We start from the raw sequence: 19467 nt of genomic DNA on the forward strand, positions 1-19467 counted from the left end.
ACTGATCCTGACTGTCTGCTTGTTTTTGAGAGGATCAGTCCACACACATTTACTCCAAGGCCCTAAAAGGGCACAATATGACCTCTTTAAGTTCTTTTTATTTATTTTTTATATTCTATTGTATATTTTCTAACAAAATATTTGACTAATTACGATAACCTATGCTATATTAAGGCTACAATACATATTCATACTAATTTCTCTCAATAACTAGCCTTTGAAGTCACTGCTTTGTGCACCAATCAAAGACGGTTTAGATTATTGTAGAAACTTGATTTAAGAGGCACATTGTGGAAGTGGTTCTTTTACTTGTAGTGGAGTAGTTACATCTCTGAGTACTGTACTATAAGTACAGTTTTGAAGTGTTTTTTATTTATTTTTTTACTATTTCTGCTAATTCAATTCTAATTCTATTCTATTCTAATTCTATACGAATACTGCTACATTTCAAAAGGAAATTGTTTTGTTTTTTAGTAGTCAGGCTACTGAGCATGTTGGGGCTAATCAACAAATAAATGATCATGGACTGATTGGAAAATATGTTAAGTTACTTTTGACTCCAAAATTTGTTTTTCTGTTTGACTTCTACTGACCAGAAATTTGAACTAGATGACTAGATGGTTTCAATTTGGCTAAAAAGAGATGCAATGTGGTGGAAACTACCCAGATAACCACCAAAACACAAATTCAATATATGCAATCCAATATGCAATCCAAAGTTTCATTATGAATAAAGTTCAATGATATAAATAGTATTCTCTGCAAAGAGTATTTTTACTTTTGCTACTTTAATTTAATTTTAAAACCAATCACTTTGCTTAAGTGAAACTGTGAAGAACGTTCACTTGTGGCAGAGTAATTAGATCTTAATTCTTCCCCCACTCTGGCTCTCTGAATAATAAATGATATATTTTATCAAGTTTATTCTTTTGCAGTGCACCACAAGTATGTTTAATTTATTAATACATTAAGTGGATAGTCTGAACCTTCAGATACTATAGTTGAGTAAAAACTAATGGAAATATAATGGAGAAATATAGAATAGCGCTTTTTGTGATAAAGCTTAATAAAGCTTATTTACCCTGAGCCTGGTTCTGCTGGACGTTTCTTCCGTTAAAGTGAGTATATAATTCTGTATACAATTATATTTTGTAAGGTCTTAAATCTTGCACTGTAAATAATAATAATTATAATGAATACTTTATTGATCCCTTTGGGGAAATTGTGGATGGACAGCTACCAGACTGTACATGTCGGTGCTACTACAGGGTTTCAGTGTCTTGTCCAAGGACACCTCAGCCAGTAGCCAGGAGAAACGAGGAATCGAATCACCCACCCTGGGGTTCATAGATGACTGCTCTACCACCTGAGCTACTGCTGCCTCATAAAAACAGACCTTGGCCCACACAGGGATCAAACCCGCAACCTTGGCATTATTAGCACCAAGCTCTAACTAACTGAGCTAACCAGCCTTGAAAAAGTATAAATAATCAAATAAGATGGAGACATATTTATGCAGCACAGGTTTAGAGAGATTTTCTTGGTCGTGCACAACATAATTAAATATCTATGTAACATTTATACTACTAAGCTTCACCACTGCTGGAGCTGAAAGGCTATCAGTGTTTGAACAAATGTGCCAGTCACAGAGTTTTACTTCAACCAGCTGCCTGTGACTACCTTGTACTAATATACATACAAAGAAAACACTTATCCAGATCACTTGATATCAGAAATAAACATTATCTAGATAGATGTGAAAACCTGAGCAAGAGGTTTAACAATTAGGATATTTCCCCCTAACTTTGGATCATAAACTTTTACTTGATCCACATCCCTTTTCCAGTAAAAAAATCTTTGCAATGTAGAAATGAATATTTGCAGCATTGTTTATTCAACATAGGAGACTTAACAGACAGAGATTGTCCTTTTTTTTAACGTTTCATTCATTGTCATGTCTGTAGAGAGCTATTTTTTTTCTTTCTTACAGTACATTGGGTATTTTTCAACCAGCTTGACTACCTGGGATCTTGAATAACCTTTACAACCTATACAGGGCACCTGAAATGATTCCACACTAGATCTTAGCCTAGAGTATACAGAAAATAGAACAGTGTGAACATGCACATGCAAAATAATATATTCTGTATTGTGTGATTTAATACAAAACAGACTTACTCTACAACAACCTGATTATCTACTAAACTACCACACTGACAGCCACTTTATACACGTAGATTTATTACATTACATCCAATTTATTAACACAAAAGAAAAACATTGAAAACAACAACATTTAATTCTCAGTTTATTGTCCCTGCAAACACCAGAGGTGGGTATGTAACTGTAACCTGGCAAAAGGTTTTAATGGGAGAATAAAAAACAAGCGTGATGAAGGTAATGCATAGAGGAAAAAATACTGGATGGAAAACAGGAAGGTTTATGGACTTTATTTCCTGAGACACCTCTTTAATTGTTTCTGCTTTGCATGATAAACTGTAATTATTCATTATTAATGTAATCAACTTTTTCCCTAACTGTATTTTATATACTGTATATGTAAAAAAAAAAAAAAAGAATTCACAGTCTAATTGAAAATCAATTCCAGTAAAGAATAATCATTGTGTAAAATGATGTTTTTGTGCAAACACACAAACCAAAAAAACTTATTTTTTTTTTACTTTTCTGTGGAGTCTTGCTTTTCCGCTTATCTATATTATATAATGTATGATAAACCAATATTTCACTTTAGTCATGTCAGTTAATAAACCATTATTTTTTAAAAAAAATGTTGAAACTAATTAAAATAATATTTGTTGCCTCAGCTGATAAACTGATTCGTCAGTCTACTGGACGGTGATGACGCCCTCCTCCCAGCTGAACTGGTTGACCAGCACATCATCTTCATGCTTCATGGAGTTTAGCAGATACCTCACCCCAGCCTTCACACCAGTCTTCACACCTGCCCCCAGTGCGTAACCTGCCACCCCAGCAGTCCCTCCTGTGGCGACCATGAGAGCATCTGTGCCCAGGTCAACAGCACTGAGGATCGCTCTCTCCTTGGCTGTCTCTGAGCAGTTGACTGACGCATAATACACAGCTGTGCCGAGATTATAGAGGGTGCTGACTGCAGGGATCCACTCCACCACATTGTACACGCGCTCCTCGCTTTTGTTGATGCAGCTCCTCTGGGGGCTGCGCTTCATCCGCCGACCTGATGCAGCAGGGATTGAAACATCCTCCTCGCCGCACTGACGGATCCAGCATTCAGACCCCGAGGATTCAGAAGGCAGAACACGACTGCCTTTCTTCAACACTGCCTGGTACACCTGTGTTTCGAGCAGTCCACTGCTGGTCACACCGGCGCACAGGGCTCCCAGTCTCTCACAGCTGCTCACAGCCTCCTCCAGTCCACCTACGGATCCTTCTACAGGTGTTCCTACCAAAAAGGTTCCATTCACCCTGGTCCAACCTCCACAATGTCCTTCCAGTTGAGAAGTGCCTTCTCCTACTGTCACCAGCTGCTGGATGTTAAACATCACAGCCTCTATGTGGCGCCCTTCAACCCTCTCTAAAGGCAATGCAGCTGGTGTAGGAGCCGATTTGATCATCCTCCTCTGTATCAGACTTTCCACCTCTAGCAGGAGCTCCTCCGTATCAGCCACTCCCAGCAGGTCGTATAGTTTCAGCATCAAGATCTGTGCCTCCTTTGGGCAGTCTGCCAAAACCAACACAGGTACTAAAGAGAGCCCGAGCAGCTCCTGGGGAAACATTAAAGGCAATGGGTCCTCCACTTTGCTGGCAGACAGCAGTTCCTGACAGCTGATGTTCCCCTGCAGGTGGAGATGATCTTCAATCTGTCCCTGAAGCTTTGCCCTGAGGGCTGATATCATATTTTTGGCAGACCGGATTCTCTTCTCTGTTTGCACAACCACTGATACAGGACCAGACCTTTCAGCAGAAGGGAGACTGAGCTCGTGGAAGTCAGATCCTGGAAGAGGAGTACTCATTGGCATCAGAGGAGGTGGGACCCTGCACAGAGCCTGTTCATTCAGCAGGAGTTGGATCACAATAAGCCACTTCAACTTGGAGGACATCATTCCACTCTTTTAGAAGCCGTCCAAAGCCACTACACAAAACCAGAGTATAAAGAAAAACAAGCAAAAAAGAATCACAAAACCAGTCCTCATTATACGTACTCTGAATAAACATTTTCTTCAAAGACATGAGCTTTCATTTGCTTAATGTGCAGTCTTTGTAAACTAAGTTAATCCTACAGTTTACCATGTTTGTCTTACTATTATATAGAGATTATGTGACTGTGTTTATCTAGACAGTTCTGTGGTTGCTATTCTTTCTACAGAGACCAAGCAAATATATCAAACAACGTATTAGTTAGTGTTGGATGTCCTTTAGTTTGGGACTGTTCCATGAATATATATATATATATACATATATATATATATATATATATATATATATATATATATATATATATATATATATATATATATATATATATATATATATATATATATATATATTATACTGAGTGTGTGTGTATATTATATACACACACACTCAGTTTTAGAACTACAGAGCAGTGTTAAATAACAACCCAGCACAGAACCTGTGCATCATGTTTGTTTGCATTGCAAGAACCATTCAAACTGTCCCTTGAGCTTTAAAACAGAGGAAGAACAACCAGTTCAGCACACAAGGCAATTTGTAGGCAAATCAGGGCATTTGAGGCAAGGTCAGGGTGACCCGGGTGCCACTCTGAAATCAGCCAAAGGGGAATTGAGGACATTTCCCAGGCGTCACACTGAACAGAGAAATCGAGCCTAAAATAATTCTGGATTCTTGTCATAATATTTACATCACACAGATGATCTGACTTTGAAAGGTGGCGTGTGACTTTTGCCGACCTCATCCCCATTACACTCTGATTCTGGCACGTTCTGATTTACAAATTAAGCACTGTTTATATAGTATAATTAAGTATTATAAAACATTTGAAAATGTTCAATGTAAATATAGTTATTACATAGACACACACAACTAAAACCAATCAAAAAGGGAATCAACACTTTTTGTAATGCAAAGAGCAATGTTGACAATATGAAGCCCTTCACACTTACACAGTGACAAAAGCCAAAATAAAATTGTTCTCCCAACTACAACTTCATTTTTCTTAATTTCCCTGCTTCTTTTAATTCCATACCAGCAATGTATCGTCCGCCTACCTTAATAATAATCAGATCTGGAGTCCTGCAGTCCAGAGTAGAGCAGCGTGACCAGGATGGCTTTGAGATGTGGGATGCTTTGTGTTTTCCCTTTTTACCCAGTTTTTTAAAACATGCATGTCGATCTTCTTTCTCTTTGCTGCCAATGAGAATCTCCTTTTTTACACATGACATCCCACAGCCCTCCCTCTGTCTCATCTGTCTTTCAGACCCTCTTCTCTTTGGCCTCATTGCTCAACAGGGAGATCAGGGCTTGAATATTGATTCACGTGGGGAAAGTCCATGTGTGCTGAAGCAGCGTTGTTTGTCTGCCCTGCTATCCTCTCACCCACCGGCCCACCGGCCCAACCCCCCGTTTCTTTGCTCCCTCTCTCGCAGCCGCTAGGTTTTGTTTTTGACCCAAATTCTTGAAAGAAATGTCCCCTCGTGCCATGAGCAACATTTTTTCTTGTACAGCCGAGCAGTGAAGTGAAGGAAAACAGGGTGTCATCTGAGGTAAAGACATCACTTGTTCACAAATAAATTAACATACACACATAACTCTACGGTATAAATTGTGTATTTTTGCTGCTCTATTAGTGCTTCATCAGTTACTACTTACTACTACTTATTTTAAAGTTGGAACAACGAAAACCAAAGACAATAAGAAATGTTTTCCATACCGATTCTCAAACAGTGTACAGTACATTCATCTTTATGGCCCAGTATTTTCACAGTTGGAACAAAAGACACTCTCATCTATTCAGATTTAATGACTTGTTCTCCTCCCATCTCCTTTCCTTTTTCTTTCATCTTCTTCTCTTTTACACGAACACACACTCACTCACACACACACACACTGTTTTACTCTGTGAGAACACTCTTGGGCTCTAAACTAGAAAAAAAAATTGTTCAGCACAGAAACCTGTGTTAAACTTTACTTTTTACAAGTTTTATAAACATGAGGGGATCATCATGTAAGCAAGCAATAAATGGTATGGTTCCTTTCAGTAACACAACTATTAAAAGTGCTAAACATAAAATAAAAAAAGAAATGTTCACATTCTTCCCAGGCAGAGATACATTTTTTTTATTTGCTTTAACACTTTTGTTTACTTTGACAGCACAACACACTGGCTGAAACTGATCATTTCTAAAACTAACAAAATATTGAACCTTTATAAAGGCACTCATTGAAATAGTTGGAAATTCTAAATGTCAAGTCTATATTATTGGAAGATAATACAAGACGTTTTTACTTTTGTGACTTTCAAATTTAAACGAGTCACTTCACAACACTAAACCCTGAAACACTTGCAGAATAGCTCATTATTGGCCTTAACAACTTCCTAGAACAGTTTCAAAACATTTTTTACATTTTGCCCAAAGTTATCAGTTTCAAACATCATAGTCTAACCTCACTATTTAAACAGAAGACCTTCCTGGCGGCCGCATTTGGTGACACAGAAGTTACTGAATATGATTTCCTGCACGAGTAAGGGTTAAAAACATGCAACAAACTAATACATTCTTTAACTCATGTGATTACACAGTGGACACCAAAGTAACACACACAGCTTTGAGCTTGTGCCATTTGTTTAAACTTTTATTAGTTATATAGAATAAAATGGAAGCACATATGTGACAGCATGAATTGGATTCTTTTCTTCTTCTCTCCAAGGTGATTTTATTAGAGATAACAAACCCTGCTGCGCTCAGCACCTGCACTGTTGTGACTTTGTCTGTTGAAATACTGTTAAAAAAAAAGTTTTCTAAGACACTTGATTGTTGTTAATTGAAGAATTTTGCACAGGGAAACAAAATAGTGCAAAAGAGGTTTATAATTACGCAAGTACTTTCTGTCAGCCATGAAAAGGCATTCTTTCTTTCGTTTGACACTAGTCCAGTAAAGTTTGGGGTCTTTAGGTGAGATATGTGTTAAAATGTTGGAAACCACTGGAAAGTATGAAGACATTTGCAAGAGAAGACTTTTACTGTGCTAAGAAGGTGATGATGGAGACCAAGAGGACCCCGATTTCATGAAGCTTGTCATGGGACTGTGATGACTAACTAGTGAGCATAGTCAAGCATTTAACAGCTAAACAATCAAACATTTCATTTAGGATTTGGTGGAGACAAAAGAAAATTTAGCTTTTTGATAAATGTTCTGTCAGAGTGGACAGAGGTGTTTAAGAAAGAAAAGAAAAACTGTGTTATCAGACTTACACTTATCAAGAGGTCATATACATGACCTCAAAAGAAAGCCATAATAATGTGGCCCCATATCTGCCAGATATGTACCCTTAAACAGGCTGTGATACATACCCAGTACTGCCTACAAGTTAAATGGCAAATATTGTTCAAGCCTGCTCCTGTTTCATTGAGTGAGCCAAGATGTGATGAAGCAGTCCACTGAGGTTTCACCAAAAGTGTGAAAGATCAGACAAGTAGATGGGGTGTGATTCGTGAAAGTATTATTGTTAATTGGAGCGCTGCTTACGTAGTAATTTCTGCAGGGAATTGAGTAGAATTGGCACCAGTTAACAGACAGAAATAAGCCCCTAGTGTCAAAACCTATCAGAGCATGTTGATCCAAATTGACTGCTCTGCACACAGCTGTGGCTTGATTAACCATTTGTGTCTTTGTCTTCAAAGCATTAAGCAATTTGATGCGAATCACTATTGAGATTCATCATAATTACACTGATCATCCCAGTGCAATTATCATGCCTGAATCTGTTGTAAACCAAATTATATAAATAACACATTATGTTTGCAGTGTAAGATTTTAAATCCAGAAATATCTGCAGTTTCACATCTGACAAGTATCTGAAGTCCTGATTTACCCTTGCAGCTAAGACTGGTGGTCAGAGTCTTAGTTTAGTTCAAGTTAATAGATCACTGGCTCTCTGTAGTCGTGAGACCTTGAAATGCAGACGAAAGCTCTAGAAAATGGACCTTGAGTTTGAGGAAGTTACTGTCATTTGAAATGAAATCAAATTTGCTGTTCCATTTAATATTGAAACAATAATGAAACTGCATTATATAATTATGACGAAGTTAAAAATGAAACCCACAAGACAAAAAAAGAAATCCAGTTTCACTAATGGCCACCAGTTTTACGAGTTTGTCCAGTAGCGATTTAGCTTTAGCGATGTTTCTTTATATAAAGCTTTTTGTCATAAGAGTAACATTAGCTGAGTAATGTCAAAGTGATTGTAATGTAAAAATGACACCGAGCTTTTACGAAAGACAAGACATAACATGTTAACGAGTGAGCTTGAGAGGTGCTGCTATGAGAAATGCAACACAGCTTCACACTTGAATGAGAAACAACAGATGAAACGCTTAAAACTTTAAGAACGCAGAGAGTTTCACTTAAAGAGCCACAAACAGAAAAGAATGTGATTCCAAGACAACGTGAATATATAGTATATTTACTCACAATGACATAATTTGTTACTCAAATTTGATCAATATTATTAATTGTGATTATTTCTTATTATGCTAAATACAATTAATATTAGCAATTCCAGCTGGGTGAGTCCACACAGATTTGGTCTGGAAGAAAGGGCGGAGGAAGACAGTAGACACAGATCATTGTTTCACAGTGTGGGAGTTATTTGGCTCCCACATGTTAAAAGAATGAAGGTAGAAACATCTCTGACATAATTACTCACACAACAACAAAAACATGAACACTGAACGGGTTTCGACCCTCTTATCATTATACAGTGTAGCAGATATACAATAACACTTATTATGTGAACACCTGTATCTTCATGCCAAGAGATGTGGGGGTCGAGACTTTGTATGACGCATGATAATATATTTCATGTTTGAAAGTTATAGATCTCATTTACAAGATGCAAAATGACCAGAAAAAGATATAAAATGATCCCAAAGAGATGAAAAACAAATTTAAAATAGCACATGAAATGCCCAAAATATACCCAGAACCAAAACATGACAAGCGTGACAACTGAACAACCTAAAAGAGATACACAGACAAATAAAAATATTTTATACTACAACAGAGTTGGCTTTTTGCTGTGTTCAGGATCCCAGTTTCTCTGGATCCTGAACACAGCCTCAGGGAGCAAACTATACCATCAGCTGGAGGCCAAGTTTTGCATGTTTTCTTTAACAAATGTATCTGCAGTGTTCCTGCTAAACGTATCAAATGAAGAGTCACCTCTTAGTTTAGTGTGATGGAGGTGATTTCTGGTTTTGAGCTGGTACAGAGTCATTAAAATCTAATTTACAATTCAATAACTTCCAGTGAAATGATGGAGCTCTAATAGGAGTAATGTGGGGAAATGTCTCTTACTGTAAGATAGGGGTGGGGTGGAGGTTTGGGTGATGGGTGGAGCTCTAAATGGATTACACACAAGCTCTAAACTATATATAATAATTGAGATGGAAAGGCTACTGAGTGGACACACACATACAGAGTAACCAGTCGAACAGATCAAATTTCCAATCGCTTTAAACAGGTAAGACTTTGACTTCATTCATCTACAATAGATTATTCTGATGATTGTGTTATTCTGTTCACTCATAAAAGAAACAGAGACACTACAGCAACATCCAGGATCATTTTTGTCATGATGTTTGCATTGTTGTTGCAATTAGTGTTCACAAAGCCTAAAAATCTGTTCTTCTTCCTCTTGATATACTGTTTGTTATTATGTCAGAAGCAGGTTGTTGTGATTCATTTTATTGTCATTTTATTGCTTAATGATGCTTTAAATGATATGTTCACTTTTTCCAGATTTTAAATTCCTCTTTTGGCAAATAAATGAATTGGTATAAGAAATGATAAATACAAATTGTTACTAATTAGGCCTATTTGGGAACAAGACAATTTAGTGAAGCAGTAGTTGATTTGCAGAAAAAAAAATCTTTCAAAGAGCTTCTTCATTTATATCTTACTAAATCCATCTAATGTATTTGGCACTCGCATTTTTTGGACACATTGCCCATACACATTTAGTCTTCATTCACTGTGTAGATCATAACAGGTTGCAAACTACTTATCCATGTGCAGAGCATTTTCAGATATGATTTAGAGTTTGTATTGAGATTTAGAGAAAAATAAAGCTATCTAAACACTCGACCACAGTCACCAATTGGATTCCATTACTGCAGACAGTTTACACAGTCATTACTATAAATCCTATTAAAAAAGTGAGTTGGTTTTCCCTGTCAGCTAGAAGACACCACAGCAAACCTGTGTCTTCATAAGGCCACTCTATCTACTGCAGAGGGATCATCTTGAATCCGGACACCGGCTCCTATAAATCCCCAAACTACAACACTAGACTGGACTTACAACGCAGCTTTAACTTACAGAATCCTCGTCTTCTGGAAAGGACAGCTAATTAAATATTCTTTAAATGACCCATTTGCCACAGTAACACATGATAAAATACACACAAAGAGAGTCTGTCTTTCTGAAATCAGACCCACACACAATGTGAGAACAGCGCTGCGGGCAAATCGTCTCTGATGTACTGTGCAGTTTTTTCTGCTTTAAATTTTTATGCACTGATTTCAGTTTCAGCGTGATGGAGAAAACTCCAAACATCGGCAGCCTTGCTTCACTGGTTGCTTTGGCCATCCTCATCTTATTTCCTGTGAGGTCTTGGTGTAAAGAAGACATTTACAAATCACTGACAGTGGTAATGTGATTGATCTTCGTACATATGATATTCACATTTTTACAAATGAATCTGAAATGTATCACCAATGATGTGCTTTGACATTCAGGTTAAGCCACAGTGCTGTGTTGGTGAAGCTGCAGAGTTGAAGAGGTTTGGTGACGTCGATTACAACAGCTTTGTCAGTCTAATGGGAAGGAGAAGTGCTGTTCAACCAAACAGTGAGTTCTTTTTGCAGTGAACACCTATATGATCAAGAGAGGAGAGTGTCTTCTTGTTCTTTAACCTATCACTCGTTCTGCAGGCCACAGAAACATCCCCATGACAAGACAAAGTAAGAACCAGATGTTTAAAGTGCTGAGAAACCAGTATCCAGTGTTTGTCTATAAACTGAAATAGCTTCACGGTGTTGTCTTATGCAGGTCGTGTGGATCTCATCTTTGCTGATCTGTTGGGGCGGAGAACACAGTGACTTTACCAACAGTGCAAGAAAAAGTCCCACAACTGGAAAAAGTTATAATCTCATAAGTTCAAAAGTTCTCATACTGTTTCATTTCTGTGGCTTTGCAAAAATATACATTTGTTGTTGTTTTTTTCACAAGAAATAAAAAGTAATGCATTACAAATTTTGTAACCTAATTCAGTAACAATCTGTGCTAATACTGGCTAATCAATCAGTTAGGCTCATTTAAGTACTGCACATCATATACTGTAAACACAAGATGCAAAGCAGTGAGGGCCCATAAAGGGTTGCAATATAAGAAGCGCATGGCACTCAGGCTCTTTAGAAATACCATAGAACAAGCAAGTAACTGAAAGGTGTTGTAAAAAAGAAGTACATTATTTAATCTAATTTGGGGATTCGTTATTTTTTGTGTTTGAGTTATGAAAGGTAAAAAATTATTGTTAAAAAAATCTGTTAATCCATCTGCAAAGAACTAAATATACTATGTATAGCAGCAGAAGACGTCACACATTGATGAAATATCTATTCACACATGAAAACAATAAGTCTTTGACTCTGGCACATCTTATTTTCCAATAACTACTAGACACCGATTCAGAACTTAACATTGAGGTTTGATTTCTTCACGATAACTGGGAGAATGTGACACTGCTCAGTAATGAGAGCTGATTACTACAGAATTAAATATGCTGGTTGGGCGCCATTCAAGTGTCCCAATATACTGTAATTAATAAGGTATTGACAGAGTGCAGGTCCAGAAGAACAGATTGTCTCTATCCACAGGAGCATGTTCAGAAAAGAACAGGCTCATTCATCAGTCACAGCAACTGAGGTAATAACATTCAACTCGACTCTTAAAATTAAATTGTCAAAAAAAAAAGTCTTCGATTAAACCTCATTCAATGTTTTTTGCACTGTCACAACATTTTGTGTAGCATTAATGGCACAAACAAATGTAAAACAAGATTTACAATAAAATACTCATTTATTTATAGTGATTGAAGTACCATTCAATGAAAACAATCTTGCACACTCATCACGTGCTCCCACGCTCACACATGCTCATTTATACACTGAAATTTCTTGATGCAATTAAGACATTAATACCAACAAAAACACTTGTCATATATAAATACAAGACTGTACACCATCTCTTTAATATAATTTGAGTGTTGTTGAAGATTGTCAAGGACTGGATGTGTTGTATCACTGCCACCGGTAACCAGATGTGGCAGTGCTTGATGAGGTGTTCGAGACGGCACAAAGTCGAGCCCCCCGCTTGTGGTATCATGACGTAATAGTCAAGTTCTTTGATACTACTGTAGCAAATATTTGAGCTGTTAATTTACTTGAAAGTGCATTTATTTCATAAGAAACCATTATGTAAAAATGCTGATTTGGTTTAGACTAATCTATAAAAAAAACTGAAATTGAAAGGAAACAGAGTGGGAACACTTACAAAAAGGCATTTTGATAGAGATTAGTTCCTGTACCTTTTGACTTAGAATACTATTTAAGTGGTTAAAAAGAAAAACAAACAATTACAACAATCAAATGTGCCTCCACTTTTCATTACAAAATGACAGATGTGTTTGGTTTGAACTGAATTATGCCTGACTGATTAAGCAATTTATTTTATTTGGTAATTATAGTATGTTATGAATACTTAAACAATAAAATCAGTGGTCTGTCCACAATTTAAAAACTAAAATCGTAAGAAAAGAGAAAAGGCTGAACCTGTCTATCACTGACTCACTCAAACGCAATACTCTTTACATTGGAAGGATTCAAAAGTATATCTGAAATCATCAGTCCCATTATGGTATTGTCACAGTGCAAAATAGTGAGTGCAGCTGATGGCTCATACAATCTCAATTTACAAGGCACAAGCTAGTGGGTGCACAGGGGGGTGGGTTTACACAAGTCTAACAAGTCCAGCAAGTCAATAAGAAGAGAGTGAGAAACCAAGGTGTGGTTGGGATTGCAGAGGTTAACAGGATAAAACATCCATCCATCCATTTTCTTAACCGCTTGTCTACTCAAGGGTCACAGTACTGGAGTGCTGGAGCCAGCTATCATCACTATTACATTAAATTTATCTAGCAAAAACGCTTATTGGTCCAAATTAAACGTGTACTTTAGTTGGTTTTATACATACAGCCTAGGGGAAGCTGTTCTGAACCTTTCAAGAGGACACTTAAAGAAGCCAACTAATATTCTGAACCAGGGTAAAAAATATTAACCATTAAAAACCAGCCTTGCAGTCACAGATTACATTAACAGCACTCATAACTAACAGCAATACAGTGTACACAGTCCAATGGAGGGAAGAATGCTCTGAACTGTACACTGGAAAAACAACCATTACACCAGAGGTTGCCACAGAACAGGAAGAGCAACACCTCAGGACCTGAATCAGCTGTGTACAAACGACACTCATTTGAGGACACTGATGTTCACATATTGGACAAGTGGGTTGGGAGAGGGGTGAGGAAAGCTTTGCAAGTGCAAATCAACACCCCCTCACTCAATAGAGGTGGAGGCCTCAGTCACAACCTGTCTTCTATTTATCATGCTGCGCTTTCATCCATCCCCAGAAAAATCAGGCCCAATTCACACGTGCACCAAGCTGGACACACCTAACGACCCACTTTAGGGGGTAGGAGGGGTTGGCAGAGGTGTGACTATTACATTAAATTTGTCTCCAATCAACTATTTTCAGACTGAAGAAGCTACTTGGATGAGTAGTGAAACATTTCAACTTAACAAAAGGAGGTCCAGTTGCCACAACTCAACTTCCAGTACCAATATTAAGTTTAGACTGAAGAAGGACACAAGCAGGAACACTTCAACCACCACCAGAGCCTGATGAAGAGGAAAGACATTGCTCAAAAGATGAAATAGATTATGTGGCCATAATCATATTGCAGTAACCAACATAATGGCCACATAATTTATTTCATCTTTCTCAAGTGGATGATTTAAAATTAAATTCAAAAGCCTATAATAAATATGGGCAAGTACATAAAATTACACCATTAGTGGTGTAGCTACCAAATTCAATGAGTCATTAATAATGGGAGTTTAGGCAAAAAACAAAATACTCCCAGTAGCTCCAGTTCATTTTAATTTCAGGTCAGAATACACACATAAAAGTCCTTGTACTTACTTCGTACAATGTTGAGTATACAGGGAAATAAAAGATTACATTAACAGCACTCCTTCAGTTTAAGAATCATCAGGCAAGGTCATCTTCATATCAAAGTGGAAAGATCCTACTCTTGTAGACGTATGATGCCAAGATGATCAGAATAAAAAAGCAAATATTCAAAACACACATTTCCCACCTCCATAATCACAGTTCCATTCATGCACACAGTCCTATTGCTATTTGTTTGCTGGAGGAGCAGGAGGGTGTTCACCAGCTGCAGGAGGGGGATCTGCATCCTGTCTCTCATCAGTCCTGGACATGTCACTCCCCTCTTTTCGCCCTTTCACCTGAGATGACGGCTCTTTTTGCTCCTCTGTAGAGTCCAATTGCTCTACATTGAAGCCTGGTGGGGTCGGAGGCTGGTAACGGTATTTATAACCAAAGGCACGCAAGTGATAGGCATAGTACTCCAGCAAATACATGTGTTGGGCATCGACATAGTGAAACGACACCGACACATCTGAGCAGCAATTTGGACCCTGTGGAAAAAAAACGGAATACGCGGTTATGCAACATCAAAGAGACAAAAACCCCACATTTTCTACGTGCACAAAACAAAGGGTGAGGGAGGGGCACAAATGTGAGGACATTTCTGAGCCTGATGCAAGAAATTAGATTCATAAAAGAATTCCTAGTAAATGTTATAATGCGTCAGTCTGTTAAACCAGTCACATCTGACACTTGTGGCATTATGACTTGACCGGTCTGACAGCATACAAATCAAATGGGGGGGAAAAAGTCCTTGTTGACAAGGATACAGTCTAGTTTACACAGTCTGTTTAAATATTAATAACACTGTGGTTGCGTCATTCCAGTGTTGCACTAGATAAAGAACAAAGCTTGTTGTACTTGCCTCTGAGATGGGGTAGTAGCAGTAACTCCAATACCAGAAGCTCTTGGGGAACTTAGCAGTGAGGTGCTGCTCAGGGACAAAGGGGTGAAATGTCTCCCTGTGTGCAGTGTCTCTGGAGTCTCCTGCCAGCACACCAACTTTCTCCATGCACTGCCCCATTGCCAGGTCCTCTACAGAAGTAGTGTGAGTGCACTGTTTGCTTTTAAAACCTTCTACAAATCTCCGTAGAGCCTCTCTGCTTAGCACATAGCCCGCTCCACCGCTCATGTAGCCCTGCTTGGTATACGGCTTGAATCTTCGGCCAAAGTAAATAGGATCGTCCGGCGTGTAGTTTGCAAGAATCCACCGCAGGTTGTCCACAATTACATAAGTGTCATCATCTGCCTTGAGAAACCAATCAGCCTCCTGGGCGTGATGCTCATAGGCATAATGGAAGGCCCGGATAGTTTTCCAGTACAGCTGATCCCGACCCTCCTTTGTACCTAATCCTACTGTGGGGAAGTCGGGGTCCTCCACAGAGCTCATGAAGACCACAATATTACAGTGCCGACTCCATGTTGACTTCACATGCCGAGCCTTTGTCTCCAGGTTGCTGGGTCCAGTCATTACCCAGCAAAGAATACGCACTTTTTTGTACAGTGCATCAGCCATGCGGCTATCCTCACCTAGTAAAGAGACAAACATTAGCATCACATTTACACAGTGAGGTTCACTAACAGACAGTATCAATACTGTCAGGGAAGATTCTCAGTTACCCAGGTGAAGTTATCGGGAAGTTGAGTCATAACAACTGAACTTCCTTATTGTTAGGCCAAAATGTTTCACTACTCATTCAAAAACATTCTTCAGTCTCTAGATAGTTTTATTTTAGAAAATGTATCCTCCAGGTTGGTTTCACAGTGTAAGGCGAGGGTGTGTTAATCTGCAGTCTTTTGTTATGGACACTCATACTTGTGAAACCTGTATTTAAAACCTTAATAGGTTCTGATGTGTTGCTCCTCCTGGATGACTAAACTCCAAAACACAAGCAGAGCAATATAGTGTACACAGTCAAATACAGTGAAGAATGCTTTGAGCTGTCCATTGGAGAAACTAAAAAGCTGCTACACAGGAGGATGGCACAGCACAGGAGCCTCACGACCTGAATCCGCTGTGAACTTTCACTTAAAGGAAAAAAGGACACTCATTTGAGGACAGTGGTATTCACATATTGAACAAAGGGGAGAGTGGTTTGAGAGAGGGGTGAGGCCATGTACAAATTAACACCCCCTCATCAACAGAGGTGGAGGCTTCAGACATAACCTGTCTTCTATTTATCGTGCTGCCCTTTCATCCATCCCCAGTGAAATCAGACCCATTTCACACCTGCACCAGGTTGGACACACCTAACGACCCACTTCTTAACACACCCTCGCCTTCCACTGCTGCACCTCACCAGACTATTCAGGCCAGGGGTGAAGTGAAACCAACCTTCAGGATAAATTTGTCCCTAACCAACCATACTTAGACTGAAGAAGCTACTTGGATGAGAAGTGAAACATTTCAACTTAACAAAAGGGGGTCCAGTTGTCATGCTTCAACTTCCAGTACCAATATAAAGTTTAGACTGAAGAAGGACACAAGCAGGAACACTTCAACCACCACCAGAGCCTGATGAGGACGAAAAACATTGCTCAAATTCAATTTAAAAGCCTATAATAAATATGGGGAAGTACATTTCAACATTACACCACTGTGTGTCAACACACATGCTATCCACAGGGCAAGTATTCACATGAATCGTTTTACGGTACTGTCTAGTATTTAGTGTACTCTCTTTAATGTGCATTTCTCTATTTAACATTACCAACCTTCACCAAGAGATAGCTACATCTACCAAATTCAATGAGTCATTAATAATGAAGTTTAGGCAAGAAACACAATACTCCCAGTAGCTCCAGTTCAAGTCCTTGTACTCACTTTGTACATTGTTCAGTAAACAGGGGAATAAAGATTTGTTTCTACACTGGTATGGTGTGCACAGGTACAGACAAATACAATAAGTAAAACTGTTTAAATAAAGTGTAGTGTCAAAACCAGTAAAGGGGAAATACTACAGATCATCATTCGTCATCTTGAGCCCTCAAGTGTTTGTTCTCTATGTGTAAAAGAAAGTCAAATAGCTCCAGCAAGGAAATAAAAGACAGGTGGTAGATCTCGTTTGAAGCTTGTTCTTGTAAAGCCGGTGTATACATGCTGTGCTTCACTTATCAGATTTCCTTCATAGGCATGTGCGTGTTTAAAGCAGTGGTATCAAAGACAGATAAACTGAAAATCTAATCTTCGACAATGGGAAATGGCTTATTTAAAATGAGAAAAGAGAGAAAACATAGTGTTAGTTTGAATCAAAGTTCCCTTTTTATTTGAAATATAAAACGCTATATATTCTTCTACCCTTTGATGCACCTGTTGCTCTGTCTATATGCAGTCTTTTGCTATGGACTCATACTTTTAAAACCTGGATTTAAAACCTTAAGAGTCAGTAAGGAGCTAAAAATGAATCAGGTGAATAGAAAAAAGTGAAAATGGTGGATACATTAAATTCTTTGGATAAGACTATGTTCAATGAACAGTATCGAGTCATTTTCTTTTAACTCCAAATGTATATAAACACAGTGTGTATTCATAGCTTCCAAATGGCGTACCTGTGTGGTGAGGGTGTTGCAGGTTGAACAGAGCAGACCTCTCTTTCTTCCATATCTTTTCCTCTTCCTCAAGCTGTCTCTGATGATCATGAAGTTCGTCAAACGAGCCGTGCTGGGGTGTCACACTCCTCTCGAACCAAACTTGCCGCAGAAACAGGTACAGTGTCAAGATCCCCACCGCAAAACCCGCAGAGAAGGAAAATCTGGATCCGAGGGCCTTCATGCTGGATCAGGTGTATCACTGACTACTGTTCAACTTGGCAGGTGCTGAATAAGAGAAAAAGTAGCAGAGCATGGAAACAGGTTTCACCACAGGGACCACAGAGGCGTAAACATCCCGTCCCGTCCCTGCTGGCAAGTGAACGACAATAGTCGTCAGTCACAACTGGTATGAGTTTAAGGAGTGGTTTTATGCTACCCACCAGTGGTATCGCAGACACCATAGCCGCCTTGTGTTGTTCAAACACTTACTTCAACATAATTAGAAACTACTCTACTCTGAAAAGAAAAAGCAAAACCAGCTGTAACCGAGTCGTAGCGTCGGATATTTCCTGTAAGATAACTTAGCTCTGCTAGCTTCAGTGGGATTAAAAATACTTATCGCGACGAATTAGCGACCGAGCCAACAAAAGCGTCAACTGAATAATCTCCCGAGAAAAAGACCATCATTTCAGTGACGGTCTTTATTCGCTGTCTCCTGGCCTGTGTGTTGGGTTAGCTGCTGTTAGCTAACTGGCTAATCCGTTATCTGACCGACGGCTAACTTCGTAGCGAGTGCTGCATTCACAGACACAGCGGAGGTCGGATATTTCACTTTTTCCACACGGAAAAGTTAGAGCTGCTTTCCTTAGTAGGAAGTAGACTGATGGTATAAATTAAAAAACAAGTTATAAATAAGATATTTATATATAATGTTATAATTTATATATAATATAAATCTTATCTTCATCCGTTACTTTACTCTGCTTGACCTGTCCGGTCATGTTCTGCATTTTGTTGAGGCTGGAACGTAGAATGTCCAACTCTTAAAATTCCGACCTCCATTGTCCCTCGAACGCAGCAAAAATCAGCGACGCTTCCTGTCGAGGAGAAAACGAGTGAGCTCTCACCCAGCAGGCCACCTGAATAACGTCCAACCAGGGGAAAATCCTGTTGTTCAAGAGGTCATTTACGCGTAAACTGTTGTGTAGCACAGTATAAACTATATCCAACTTATCTGATTGCAATGTAAAAATAAAAACAACAAATAAAAAGCTATTTCCGGCCAGATGTTTAACGAGTAAAGTGCCCTGTTTGCAGGAGAGACACGTGTCTTCCTGCAGAGACATACACAGGTGTTGCAACAGCTGAACACACAGTGCAATT

At 38.7% G+C, this 19467-nt stretch overlaps 2 protein-coding genes across 3 annotated transcripts; both read right to left on the bottom strand.

Annotated features, from left to right (window-relative positions):
• Positions 1-1875: 1875 nt before the first annotated feature.
• On the bottom strand, positions 1876-5404 carry apof (apolipoprotein F). The gene is made up of 2 exons (XM_026346786.1): positions 5247-5404; positions 1876-4129 (listed from the first exon to the last, which is right to left on the bottom strand). Exon 2 carries the CDS (start codon positions 4098-4100, stop codon positions 2847-2849), a length of 1254 nt encoding a protein of 417 aa, XP_026202571.1. The 5' UTR covers positions 4101-4129; positions 5247-5404; the 3' UTR covers positions 1876-2846.
• Positions 5405-14463: 9059 nt separating this feature from the next.
• Positions 14464-19387, bottom strand: c1galt1b (core 1 synthase, glycoprotein-N-acetylgalactosamine 3-beta-galactosyltransferase, 1b). 2 transcript variants are annotated; one of them, XM_026349997.1, is made up of 4 exons: positions 19212-19387; positions 18103-18369; positions 15419-16083; positions 14464-15044 (listed from the first exon to the last, which is right to left on the bottom strand). In XM_026349997.1, the coding sequence occupies exons 2-4, from the start codon at positions 18323-18325 to the stop codon at positions 14742-14744; spliced, it is 1191 nt and encodes a 396-aa protein (XP_026205782.1). In that variant the 5' UTR covers positions 18326-18369; positions 19212-19387; the 3' UTR covers positions 14464-14741. The 2 variants fall into 2 exon arrangements, with proteins under 2 accessions (XP_026205782.1, XP_026205781.1); XM_026349996.1 differs by lacking the exon at positions 19212-19387 and adding an exon at positions 18525-18955.
• Positions 19388-19467: the final 80 nt, after the last annotated feature.

This window comes from Anabas testudineus, chromosome 5 (genome assembly GCF_900324465.2).
Source record: "Anabas testudineus chromosome 5, fAnaTes1.2, whole genome shotgun sequence".
Taxonomy (NCBI): Eukaryota; Metazoa; Chordata; class Actinopteri; order Anabantiformes; family Anabantidae; genus Anabas; species Anabas testudineus.